Source organism: Solea senegalensis, linkage group LG18, assembly GCF_019176455.1.
Source record: "Solea senegalensis isolate Sse05_10M linkage group LG18, IFAPA_SoseM_1, whole genome shotgun sequence".
NCBI classification, from domain to species: Eukaryota; Metazoa; Chordata; class Actinopteri; order Pleuronectiformes; family Soleidae; genus Solea; species Solea senegalensis.
Window position 1 is genome coordinate 16,098,647 of NC_058041.1, and position 13,817 is coordinate 16,112,463.

Here is a 13,817-nt window from a genome sequence, read left to right on the forward strand (position 1 = left end):
TTAGTTTGAACAGCTGTCAAATAAATGGCAATGGCACAATAAACTCCATATTCAAATGAAAACAGTTACCCTCACATTTTACACACTAGACCTTTAATTAAGATGAAAGCAAACATGGGAATCAAAAATGTTATATTACAACACAGTAACAAGGTATAGTGATTGTATGGTTATTATTATCCCCCCAAAAAAGTAATGTAAATAAAAATAAAATAATGCAGTATTGAAGTATTGCAGTAATACCGTGTTACTTTTGACTGTGCAATATCTTCACGTGTATAGCATAGTATTATTGTTTTAAATAGTATTTGTGCATGGTGGATTCTGGGAACTATGATTCAACGAGTATTTCTTTTCATCAACTGACGTTTTTTTTTGATAAGTAAAAAAACCTGACGTAGAATTTTAAGAACTATTTGAGTAGTATTTTAGGGACTAATTTTTAAGTTGCAACTGAATTTTTGTGGTCTTCTTCACCACATTATTTTGGTTTAGAATCTCAGATTTTATGTTGATAAATATGACCATTCAGTGGATGAGGGAGTACTTTTTATGTGCGATTCCTCAGTGAAATTTGACTTAATAACGGTTTGATTTGGATGGGTTATTATGTGGTGATTCCCATGGAAATAAGATGTATTACCTACATATTACTACATATTAATTCCATTCAATTAGCATATGCAAACATATTGTAAGTGAAATCCAGTTCACTTATTCCAATTCACTGTTGATATACTGTATATTCTTGTTAATATGTATGTATAATTGATTCACAGCCACTATTAATTGTACTATTTTGAGTACCGGCACTTCCCACTAGATGCCAGTGCTCAGTTTAATTTATCTTTACAATTTATTATCATGGCCCATCATATAATCATTTCCCAGGCTGCACTACATGACATTCACAAGTTCTTGTCTCGTGGGACTCTAGCGCTTAGTTTCTAGTGTTTAGAAGTGATTTTCACTAATGCTTGGTTATATTCACCGACCTCTTGCCACGTGTTTGTCCTGAAGACAACATAATAACAGGACATCAAATAGAATGGACTGTGTGCTTGAAGTTTAAATCATAGTTTGATTACTATACCATATTGTTACTGTACTGTAATGTTAAGTGTTATCAAAATGGAAGGAAGGGTCAGACAACGTTTCTCAGTTGCAGTTGTGGGTTTTGAGGCCAGAATGAGGAGTTTTCGTTTGGTCCTGAACGTCTCCTTCCCTCGCGCTGACAGCACCAGGCTCAGTCTGTCCCCCTGTTCCTCCAGGTCTTGTCTTTTGTATTCCCCACGTTCAGCTGCAGCTCACACTGCAAATGACATTAGACTGCTCAGAGCGGGTAATGTGGGGATTAGGCAGAGATTAACAAGATTGTCTTAATGCTATTGAAGAGCAACTTCTCCTGGAGCAGCAGGTCGAAAGGTTTTAATGCCAAAAAAAAATCAAGGACTGAAAGAGCTGAATGATAAAGTAAAACTATACAGTATTTTTTAATATTTATCATATTATTATAAACACATAAGTTGCTATGCTGTTTCAAATATCTATTATATTATCCTTATATTATATAAGGATTTTATGCATCATTAATTGTCCTACTTTATGACTCTGAAAGGCACCTATAATCAAATGTATCATTATTACTATTATTTTATTTGATTTTTTTATAGTGTTTTTGAACACAAATCTTAAATCTCTAAAATGGTCTGTGATGAATCATAACATAATGAAAGGGTAAAGTCACTAAAGCACAGTTGGGGAATTTAAAACTGGGACTTAAAAACAAATCAGAGATTGAAAAAGTTATGGGGTGAAAATGACTGAATCATTATTTTTAATAACACCATAGACTGCAGTGTGAATTCAACTGTACATTGGCATTACAGCAACCATTGTGGTGAATAAAATTATGGAATAGATCCGTGTGGGTAAGTGTTGCGTGTTTAACAAAATATAAGTGAAGGGACAAATAATAACGTGACAGACTGTCATGATGGAACCAAGAAACAACATTAAATGGGTAGTTTACGTGTTCTGAAGTGAAGTACTGACACACAGTCAAACAGGCTCTGGATGCTGGGAAAAACTAATTTTATTGACATAACAAAAGGCCCTTTTATAAAATCTACACCTGCTTTAAGTATATGATCATTGATGATCACCCCCACACACACACACCAGATTCAACAGAGGAAATCTGTGTCTTTAGTGCCTACGGACACAGGAGCTGCTGGTCTACTGCTGCCTCATGTAGGAAAAGTCTAGCAGTGACACAAAGCAGCAAAAATTATCCTAAGTGAGTGAGGATTTCAAGGTGTTAATATTTCTGCCGCAATATTAACACCTCTGTTGTATTATTTTGTCACCGTAAATGAGTCGTACACGTGGTCCTCTTTCATTTCGTATGTGAACTTACCTTTCATTTAGATGTACTTCATCATGTGCTAGGATTCCTCAGACAGGGTTTTCACACAGACATGGAAGGCATCTATCAGGTCTTTGCAGTCCTGCACTCCCTTCTCTCTGACACTGAAACACAAGTTCGCCAGTCCGACTTATTGAACTCTGAATTGCGTGTACATCCACCAAAGATTTGTTAAACACAAGGCTTCCTTTAGAAGTCACAATATGGATCAGACCTTTGCCAGACTCTAGGTAGAGAAGACACATGGATCACAGGAAGCTCCCTTAGATTTATTGCTACATAAAAAAGTGCTGTCCCCTTTACAATATGGTACAATGGAAAGCCTCTCTGCTAAGCTGCTACATAGACAGGAAATTGCACATATTTTCTCAAAAATCTGGCAACCACATGAATAAATTACCAGGACCAGGGGCCTAAGGGTTCTTGGGCCCTGAAGCCCATGCCACTGCACTACTATATTATGATATTTCCTCTACTACTTTATTCATCCTGATATTTTAATGGGAGTGGCCCTGAAGCCACATTGCACTGGTGACGTTATGTGAATTATCTTAATAGGTCCCCTCAATCATATACCAGGGTTTATATTTGAAAGGGGCCTTCAGTCAAATAACAAAGCTTAAGTTATATGATATGTACCATAGGGCCCACTGGCTCATAATCTGTCCAAGGGCAAACAGTCTTAGTTCATGTACCTTGTGAAATTTCAGATTTACTACAGAGGTGTGGAATATTATCTCAGAGTAGTAGACTGAATGGAATTACGACGTACTTCTTTCTTTGTGGAATATTTTCTTGATGGAAACGTGAAGAATGGTGTCAGAATGCTTTTGTATGACAATCATTTTGCAACACATTATGAAATGTCCTGATCCAGGTGCTGTCATGTCTTCATTTTCTTGTTGGTTTTTCCATTTGTTTTGTCTTATTTTAGTTATTTTTTCAAAAAATATTACACATATTCATATATTTTACACATGTACATGTACAGTGAGTCGGGCAGCCTCGAGCATACCTATGAACACACCAATGCTAGGCTATTCCAATTGACATTTATATTTCAAACATAAATGCGGAAATGAAAATGAGTGATGCCTATTAAGTGCTACTTCCATGCATAAACGTACCTGTTACAATATGTTGGATATATTAATGTACATTTAAAGACATTTAAATTTGTTCTCATTCTCATACAACATAAAGTAATAATTCTTGTAACGGTAACATTTTATTTTTAAAGCCCATTGTTAGAAATCAATCAGATAATCAGCTGACATTCAACTGATAAGTGACAAACACTTAACTAAGTGCCAGAAGAATATAACCTAACCTTACTCTTTATTAACCACCATTTAACCAGTTCTCTGTAGACAGCATCTTAGTTGACTACCTTGAGATTAGTCTGTCACTTGAAAGTTCACAGAATCATGAATCAAGTATGATCAATTCTTACTTGATCTTTTCAAATGATATATTAGCTGACAATTGGTTGCTGATCGCTGCACCAAATATCTGTCACTGCGTGTGTGCACGTAACATGAACCAACAGCCCGGAATGTACCATTCCTCTGCAGTGGGTCAGTCATGTAAAAGCCTATTTTAAGCCTTCTGGTCTATTTTGGCTTCTCGAGACATTCATGTCAGTGTAAGGGTCTTTATAAGTGGGAAAGTATTCACCATGAATGATCTGCCCACAGGCACTTTCAGAAGAAGTCGATATCAATACAAAGCACTCAGTGAGTGATGACTGAAGGGATGAAGTGGAACGTGACGATCACTTCACTGGAACCCAAACACAGTCCTTGAAGGCACAAAGTTACACAAAGACACTGTGTACAGTCGGAGAAAAGCTCATATAATCCCATCAGGACTCACCATTTGTCAAAATCCAGCTTGATAACCTGGCATGATGCTGGCACGGCCTCGTTTGAGTCGAGCATTTTTCACAGACGGGTCCCGTCAGACTTTGTGGACTTTGTGGATGTGAGTGAGCAGCCAGTATGGATTACAGAGAGACAGACAGTCCAGAGAGAGAGTGTGGGAGGGGGGGGGGGAGGCATGACAGTGCCTATGTACGACTGTTTAAATGAACTTGTGAAGACACTTGATTATAAAAAGAGTGATTAATCAGTAAAAACCTGAGTTTTTCAACGTGGGCTCCATATTTCCTAATATCAATTATAAAGAAAATACATGAGCGGAGTTTTTCTCTTGGCTGAGAAAGAACTGATAAGTGTACACTCAGGAGACTAAAATCACAGTTCAAAGTTCCGCTCAAAGTTGCCCTTCATTGTCATCCTTGTTCTCTCTTGTTTCTTAATCCTTCTGGATTCTAATCCAGAGTTACCAATCACAGCTCCTCTCGTCCTCTCATCTCCTCAGTGAAGTCTCCTCCTCCCCCTTCTCTCCTCACTGCCGTTCACAGCTCCCACGTTAAGTTTTTTTCAGAGATTAGATTATAATTGCAATTGCTTCATTGGAAATATACTTTTTTTATGAGGCCGTATGTTTTTGTGTGTTTTGTGTGTTTCAATTTAAATAGTATAATTCCCTCATTCCTGTCTTTTTGTTTCCTTGACCTCTTCATGAATATGCAGATGACTAATCTTTTAAGTCAACCTGTGTGCATTACAAAGGCCTCGTGATGCATCAAATATGCTCCCTGCTGTGAAGCTGTCAGGAGCCTTTTTTTCCTGAAACAACACTGGGGAGCCTGTTTTGTTGGAGTTAAGAAGCTGAGCTGAGAATTCTGGCATTTGCTGAAACAATGAAGCCTTGAATTAGCATCGAGCACTGAGAGACAAAGCTAAAAATATCCCGAATTTAGATAAAGATAAGATAAGTAAAAGCATCTGCAGCATAGTATCAGTGATTTAATTCACAGACAAACCTGTTCATTTATTCACTTCACGTAATCACATCAGTGGTGCGTAATTCAAATGGATAAAGTGAAGTGAAACTGTAGTGAGTGCTGTAGCGCCATGTCTTCAGTGCACCACTAGAGGGCAACTAACACTGTGGTGTATATCCTTGCAGGGGTGGATCTAGAGCAAGGGTGTCAAACTCATTTTTGTTCAGGGGCCACATACAGCACAATTTGATCTCAAGGGGGCGGGACCAGTAAAAATAGTAAAATAATAGCATAATAACCTATGAACAACAAGAACCCCTTTGTTTTTTTCTCCTTTGTTTTACATTTACTGAAGGATCATTTTACAAAACATGAAATTTCCTGAGAAATATAAGTGCAATTTCAACAATATCGTGCCTAAATTTACTATTTACACAGCACACTGGATCTATAAAGGCACAAACATTTAGTCACAGGTATCTGGAGCATTTGACATTACGTTTAGATTAGTGTGAAATTTTAACAAATTCATCCTGTGGGCCGATTGGACCCTCTGGTGGGCCTGTTCTGGCCCCCCGGGCCGTATGTTTGACACCCCTGATCTAGAGCAAGGGGCCAGTGTTTCTGTTAGAGGGACCCTTTTGAACCAAACCTACTTCAGTGATAGAGGACTTCAAACTGTGGGATATGATCTGTGATCAAGACCTTTGAGTTGAGCAACATGGTGTAGTTGTAGTTGTCAACAACATGGTTAAGTGCAAAATAGACTTAAATATCTATATTTAAGTCTATTTTGACTTAATGTTCACAGTGAAGTGAATGAAAAATTAAACCGACCTATCAAAATGATGAAAAAAATAAAACACTAAAACACACAAAAAAAAGTTCTTCATTTTTAGTCAATGAAAGAAAAGGGTACAATTACATCACCTTCCTCTCTGTGTGTTTTAAATGTCTGTGCTGTCTTATCTGTGTATGCGTCAGTCATTTCTCTGTCTGGAGTGTGTCTCTCTCACTGACAGCTACAAATGCTCCACAACTCAGTGATTGGCTGAGTGCAGTCACCTGATGCTTCACAGAGCATGTCACTTTGTGAGAGGGTTTGTCTGTGGTCGCCATGGTCGAACACTTAGTGCCCTTTCCAGGCGACCATATTATGAGCCTGAATATAACCACATGGATATGCTGGCTGGTAGGTGTCTCCACACAGATTTCTTTACACAACTACTTATTATTATTATTATGATAATAATTATTATTATTGTTATTATTATTATATATACCAACAGTAACAGTGTGGGACCATTTGTCAGGCCAGTCTCTGTTGTCCTTTAGCTGCTGAGTTTGAGTGTGTTTTTAGGTCACAGACTCAGAGTCAGGGACACAGACACAGTCCTTATGAAAGACCTGACCTTTCTCCTCATACACTTCATAGTTTATCCCAGAACAAATATTAGCACAGTCATCCAGATTATGGTGTGGTCATTACAAGCAGTGCTCAGCAGAGGAACATGAAGAACCAAACGCATGAGTGAAGTAATACTCGGTGGTGTGACTGGGCTGTTTCTACTGTACTTCATCTCCACTGTGTTGTTTTTAATGCTTTTTTATTTAACCACTGGCATTGTCACTTGGCTCCTGATGCACTTTTGCACAGTACGGTATATATATCTTAGCTTGTGTTCGCAATAATTTAAACACATTTCAGTCTGTTTTAATCTTAGTGAGTGTAGGGCTGGGCAATATACGGATATTTTATCTATATCTCAACACTAGACAAGACGTGCTCTTAGGTTCTGGATGTCATCATATCGTGATAAGGTGTCTGCGACGGCTGTTGCATTGATAATCATCATATTTATTACATCAGAGTCAATATTATACAATTATATGATTATTGACATAATCAAACTTAAAAAAACTCACTTAACAACACTTATAGCAGAATTTGACCATATTTACAGTCAATTTCATTGTTTCTAACGCACATAAATATTATCTTGATTTAACATTTAAAAAGGTATTACCTGAAATGAAATACAATGTAATACAGATCATGAACAGAGGATATTTATTTTAGAGTGTATTTAAAGCGCATTGTCAGAGAAACAACATGTGTGCATCTCATATATCAGGATATAGACTAAAAATATCCATCCATTTCCAGCCTTATATTGCTTTGACTTATATTGTGATATATGACAATATCGAATGATAAAAGGTGATGATATTTTCCCTCAAATATTTACATTCCTCTTAGATTATATTGGCCTTTTGTTTTTAAATCAATATCATTGTTGTGTAGCTAATAACTCTAATGTAAGCTAATATTCAACTATTACAGACTCATAGTCCAGTAAAAGACAAATAAAAAAAACAACAACTCGTCATATGACAACAACAACAATCTAAAATATAAGTTGATAATAATAAAGAATATGTATTAAAACAACATAAATAAGTATAGCAGGAGGCAGACGTTGGGCGGGGGTTGCCTGACCCTGGCGACCTGACGATCACTCCCTCAGCGGCGTCTCTGATTGGCTGTTCGCAGGTGTTCACGTGAAGCCTGAGTGCGGTTTGGACCCGAGACAGAAGCGCTAACGAGCAGACGGAAGAGAGGAGTTTGACCGCGGGCTGAGGACGAGACTTCGTCGCATGCTGGAGGAGCCAGCGTGTCTCAGGTAAAAACAGACTCAAACCCCCCCCCCCACAGGTCCACTCTTCCTCTGTGGGAAATGTGAGAAGTCCGTGGGCGGCCAATTACAGAGCTGGACGCGTGTGACGCACTTTGTCGTTTAGCGTGGAGCGTCTCGCGAGTAGGACAGGTGAGGACAGCGGCACCTGTCCATCTGTCCGCGTCAGAGGTGAAGTCAAGTTCCTGATTTGACTTTTAGCAGCGCGTGTGTAACTGCCAGAGTACACGACAGCGGGCCGATATACGATTTTATCATTAGCATCGTAAAAAAACGTTAATGGGTCACGAGTGATTGATGTGATGACAGCCAGAGCCGGTCCAAGGCATACGCTGCTTGGGGCCCCCTGATAAATAGGGGCCCTCCAAAAGTGTATGGAGAAATAGTGTTGAACTTTGATTTTGGAGTTGAAGATATAAATAATTAAATTAATGCAATATATAGAGTTACATTTGTATCACCTGCTACTCGAAGGTGGTGGAAAGAAATCAAAAATCAAAAATGAAATCAGATTCATCTTAGGGCGCCATAAAGGCTTAGGTGATGTATTTGGTAATGTGCCACAATGAGGAGCTGCATCTTTAATGGTGAATTATTATATAATATTATTAAAGTGATTATTATTATTATTATTATTATTATTATTATTTACTGACAGCAGGCTACTGCACTTGTTAAAGTTGAAGATTCAAAAATAAATATATTTAAATTCTTAATGTTATTTTTTATTTTCTTCCTGAGTAGGCATGGGATGATATATATATGTATGTATGTATATATATATATATATTTGTGTGTGTATATATATATATATATATATATGTGTATCATCCCATGCCTACTCAGGAAGAAAATAAGAAATAACATTAAGATAACACAGCAGAGAAACTACATTTCTTAACAAGAAATGTGATATAAGTATGTGCTTATTAAGTTATATGACCTTTTAAGATCCATGACAATAAATAAGTAAATAATAATAAATAGAATGTGTGAATGTGAAGTATGTGCAGAAAAACAGATATGATGACTGGAAGATTAAAATATTATTATGCTATTATGAGAGCACAATTATTTACCTGAGCAAAAAACTAAAGTGTCAAATTATTGTGTTGGTCTGACCAAAACTGGAATTTTATAATACACATAATTATAAAGATATGAGTCCTGCTGAAATTATTAGTGTAATGCTGCCCTGCACAGTTCAAAGTTCTAAATCCACAGTTCAAATTCAACTGGACCCAAACTGGCAGAGACACTTATATTCAACCGCTCACACCACCTCAGGCTTTGACCCAGAAATAAACCAGGAAGCTGATAAACAGAAGAAGAAATGGCAAGAGGAATGCAACAAAATCCAGAAAATCTGTCTTTTGACTAACTGCCAGCTGAAGTGTTTTTGGTCTGTGATGTAATAAATCAGATGCTTTACATGCAAAGTTAAAGCACAGGCACGAGTAGATGCTCATTTCATGTTGCCTGAACGAACCTTTGTGGATTGATGTGGTGCGAAACTGGGACTGTGTCCCATTTAAGGGTCTGGATCCTGGAGGATTGTTGGTGTAACCAGTGGGGTGGGTAGACTGGACAGTAGTAGTCCAATATAATGCCAAGTTATGCCACAAGCGTAGCTTTCTTGACCTCCTGTGGGTCACTTGACAACTGTGTGTCCAAAAAAAGAGAAAGCCCAGTAACCTTTTAGATCGCACAGGATCTCAGGTTTCGTTTAGGCTGGTGGGGGCCGGGAGTTCACTGTGTCCTTGATCAATTGTCTTACGAGTCTCAGAAGTAATCATTCTAATTTTACAGTGCATTCAGTCATTGGCTGTTTGGCTGAAGTGTTTTGAATGAGCGCTACCGTGATGTTTTGTTGACACAAACAGTTTAAAACATGAATTACATTACCGGACGACATGAATGCAGTTTAAAGGCGATAAGAACGGGGGAAAAAAAGGATGTTTGGACAATGGACCAGAACATTTAAAAAGTCATAAAATGTTTTATTTGAACTCAGCAGCAGTGGATCAACATTTACAGTGTGCGGTGATGTAAGAATGTGATAGACTATGGACTTCAGTGCAGGGGAGAGAGCACAATTTACAAAGAGACACAAACTTCACTTTATTATATAGTATTTAAAATTAGTTTTAATTCGTGATTAGAGCAAGTTTGCTAGTGTTTATTTGTAATTGTAGTTTAGTTTTTATTGATTTTAGTGTTTTTTGTAATATGGAGTATTTGCCAGGTGCAAAAGATGCTATTTTAAAAAAGGTATTAGGACAAAACCAGCACTGAATCAAACAGTCTACAAGAAAATGTGCATCATAGTGCTGAGGTTGGACATAACATAAGTAATAATAATACATCAATACAATGAGACACATCACATTGTTTTGTGAGCCTCAGGAGTCTGAGGAGCTCAATCTGAGGGAAAACGTGTGCGAAATTAAAAACTCAAGGTTTGATTCACTTAAATGAACCAACTCAAGCCAATAAACTACATAACAAATGTATATTTGTAACTTGCATCAACAATAGAGATACTTACAAAATTCAACTTGCCAAACCCCTTCAAGGACCCGAGTTTGAGGTAACCTCTAAATATGTGCCGTCTTCTGTCTCTTTCAGAGTTTGCCGTCCTGCCCACCATGGCTACAGACATGGCTCTACCTCTGTACCCACCCAAAGACAAGTTCCTCCACAGGACAGCTCTCAGCTCCTGTATAGGTTTTCAGCACGCGCGCCACATGGATCCGACCAAGCCAGATGACAGGGTCCCGTCCTTGAAAGAGAATGGAAAGGCTAAAAAACAAGTGACGTTTGCTGACCAGAAAGGCCTGTCACTGACCAAAGTCAAGGTCTTCTCCGAGTTTAATGACCCCATTCTTATCCCTTTGAACATTGAGATGGCGCTCTCCACTCCGTCTCAGGAGGACAAAATGATGCTGGACTTCGCCCCGCCGTCCTCAGACTATGTGCACTTCCGTCAGATGCTGGACAGGAACTTTGTGTGCCTGGAGCGCTGCATGCTGAGCGACAAGGCGGTGGTGGGCACCGTCAAAGTCAAAAATTTGTCCTTCGAGAAACACGTGAGGCTGCGGGTGACCTTTGACAGCTGGAAGACGTACGTGGACGTAGACTGCGCGTACATGGAGGAGACGTATCCCAGCTCGTACAGCGACACCTTCTCCTTTGAGCTGTCTCTGCCTCAGAAGCTGCAGCCGCAGCAGTGCGTCCAGTTCGCCGTCTGTTACGAGGTGGACGGATCCGAGTACTGGGACAGTAACCATGGCAACAATTACAGGGTCATCTGGTCGTCGATGAAGAGGAGCTGTCCAAACGGACGCGGCCACTACACGGACTCCTGTGACTATGGGATACATTTTGACCCGTACGGAAGCCCCACCTGTTCCCACGGGATCTTCCCCGATTGGCCGAGTTACTCCAGATACGAAAACATCGGCCCGTACTACTGAACCTCCGTGTGGCTTTGTGCTTGTTTTTAACGCCAGCGTTTAAATGCCATGACTGTTCAATCGGTGACGACAGTCTGACCTCAACATAGTGTGGTTTAGTTTTACTACAACAGTGTTGCTATGGTTACATCTGGCATCCACTCACAAATTTTCTTCCACTTCTTCGTCCACACAGGGGTCCAGGGCGGGGTTTGAGCCAACCCTAGCAGACGCAGGGAGAAGAACAGCGTGTTGTTTCCAATTACTAGCCAACGCGCACTTGTACATCTTTCCAGCCTCTGGGAAGTCAACGCCCACATTTTATCAATGTAGATGTGGTCATCGATCGACGACTCATCACAGCAGCTCAATGTCACACAACATAAACTTCACTCCGACATCAGAGACTCAGCGGATCACCTGATTTTTAAAAGAGCTTCTGTTTTATTTCCCTTTAATCAATAAGCGATTGATCCACTGCACACGTCAGGGGGGCTTTGTTTGTTCTCACACTAATTCACCTGTTGGCACTCTCGTTGGCACCAGATGGAAATAAAGTCAAATCTATCTTGTGAAGACTGAAAGTTGACTACGGGTTATTTATTAAACTGTATTTGTTGAATGTATGATCAGTGAAATTAATTAAAATCTTATTCTTTTTTTTTTATTGTCATTGTCAGTGTTATTAAATAGAATCATATTTGTATTTCACTGAGAGAATGTGTGGTGAATTCAAACCCCAAATTAATATGATATACACATAACAAAAACAACATAAAAATATAGAACTTTAATGATATCATAATAACTACAACGGTTAATGACAGTTTAACTGCATAATAAGACACATATATCTACATACAACCAACAGAACTATAACAAACTACATAAATAACATTCACTATATAAAAGACAATATATAAATGTAAATATACCTTAACTACATAAAAATATACAACTATAAGTGACATGTGACACATTTCTACAGACATAAGATAATACAAAAACTTAAATCTACATAAAATAATACTTCAGCACCTACACATACTGTCATTTATAAAAACATATAACTTCCATTTTCTATATTTTAATGAGAAAATGTTACAGATTAAAAGTGTAAATTTGTTTTAAAACGTTTTATTATTATCATTTTGTTCATAGACAGTGTATTGCAATGTAGGTATTATAAACATTAACATTAAAACACTATATAAGTGCGTCGTCACGGGAAACAAAGCCATTATCAAGGTGCTGAGATGGATGGATGAATTAAGGAAGTGTCTCATCTCCTTCTCTTTTACTTCCAAACTTTCCAAAACCAAGTAGTTTCATTTACAGATGACTGGATTAAAATGGGTTTCCCTGACATGCATGGGAAAGGGAATGGTGAGTGGAGGAGTCCTCTGCAGACTCACAACTAGATGTCACTTTTGAACCTCATTTCAATTACTTAAGAGTAAATGAGAAGAAAAAAATGTATTTACTTCTGGTGAAGATTTGTTTTTATGTCAGTGACATTTAGTGTGTGGAGCCAGAGTTACAGGTAAAGACAACAGGGCTTTCAGTGTCGCTGCTCCAACCCTCTGGAAGTCAATCCCTGTGGCTGTTCGCCAGGCATCAACTCTGGAGTCGTTTTTTTGCCACCTCATTTTTTGTTTGTTAGTGTTTTTGTTCTGATTTGTTCCTTTTTTTCTACTTGTACAGCGACCTTGGGTTTTGTGAAAGGCGCTTTATAAATCAAAGTTATTGTTGTTATTATTGTGAAGTTCCAGAATGTAATGGAGGACATGGAACACACACAGACATAAACTGAGGGTTGAGCACCGGTTGCTCTCACCAGTCCTACTTTCTGATTCAGAGACCTGAAAGAAAACCAACATAATGCGGCAGAGTATTCCCACTTGTGTTATTACCTGTCTGACGATGAGAGGGATAAGACAAAGTTGGCAGGCACATCCTGAGGAGGAAATGAAGCTGGATTGGACACAAACACACTATAAAGACACCAGCATTCATTATCAGCTGCAAGGCTCTGACCTGGAACCTGTGAGGGGGAAAAGAGGAGGAGATAGCCCAGCTGGAGATGACACACTGAGGTGGGAGTGAGACAACAGGGAAACAGCTGGAGGGAGGCACTTTGAGTGTACATTGTTGGAATGGTTTAAAGTCTGAGTTTCTGTATTTTCATGCACATATGTTGATGATTTACTTACCGTATAGCGCTGCCAATAGAAACCGCCCAGTGTGGTTATGGTGCAATTTGGCCTTAAGTTAAAAAAAAAAAACTGTTGTCATAACAACCAGAGAGGAGGATGCTGAGGAAACTTCCCTTTCATTCCCTGCATGACAACCAAGATTCCCTTGTAAGTCGCTTTGAATAATTTTAG

General features: G+C 38.6%; 1 protein-coding gene and 1 long non-coding RNA gene across 2 annotated transcripts; one reads left to right on the forward strand and one right to left on the reverse strand.

Annotated features, from left to right (window-relative positions):
• Positions 1-71: 71 nt before the first annotated feature.
• LOC122759434 lies at positions 72-4,433 on the reverse strand. The gene is made up of 3 exons (XR_006358260.1): positions 4,304-4,433; positions 2,420-2,532; positions 72-1,312 (listed from the first exon to the last, which is right to left on the reverse strand). It is a non-coding gene; the product is annotated as an uncharacterized LOC122759434 (long non-coding RNA).
• Positions 4,434-6,356: 1,923 nt separating this feature from the next.
• ppp1r3b (protein phosphatase 1, regulatory subunit 3B) lies at positions 6,357-12,092 on the forward strand. The gene is made up of 3 exons (XM_044013331.1): positions 6,357-6,471; positions 7,834-7,963; positions 10,604-12,092. The coding sequence occupies exon 3, from the start codon at positions 10,624-10,626 to the stop codon at positions 11,449-11,451; it is 828 nt and encodes a 275-aa protein (XP_043869266.1). The 5' UTR covers positions 6,357-6,471; positions 7,834-7,963; positions 10,604-10,623; the 3' UTR covers positions 11,452-12,092.
• Positions 12,093-13,817: the final 1,725 nt, after the last annotated feature.

What these genes read in the sequence shown, in the direction of transcription:
- ppp1r3b (XM_044013331.1), top strand. Translation starts at nt 10,624, where the DNA reads ATGGCTACAGACATGGCTCTACCTCTGTACCCACCCAAAGACAAGTTC.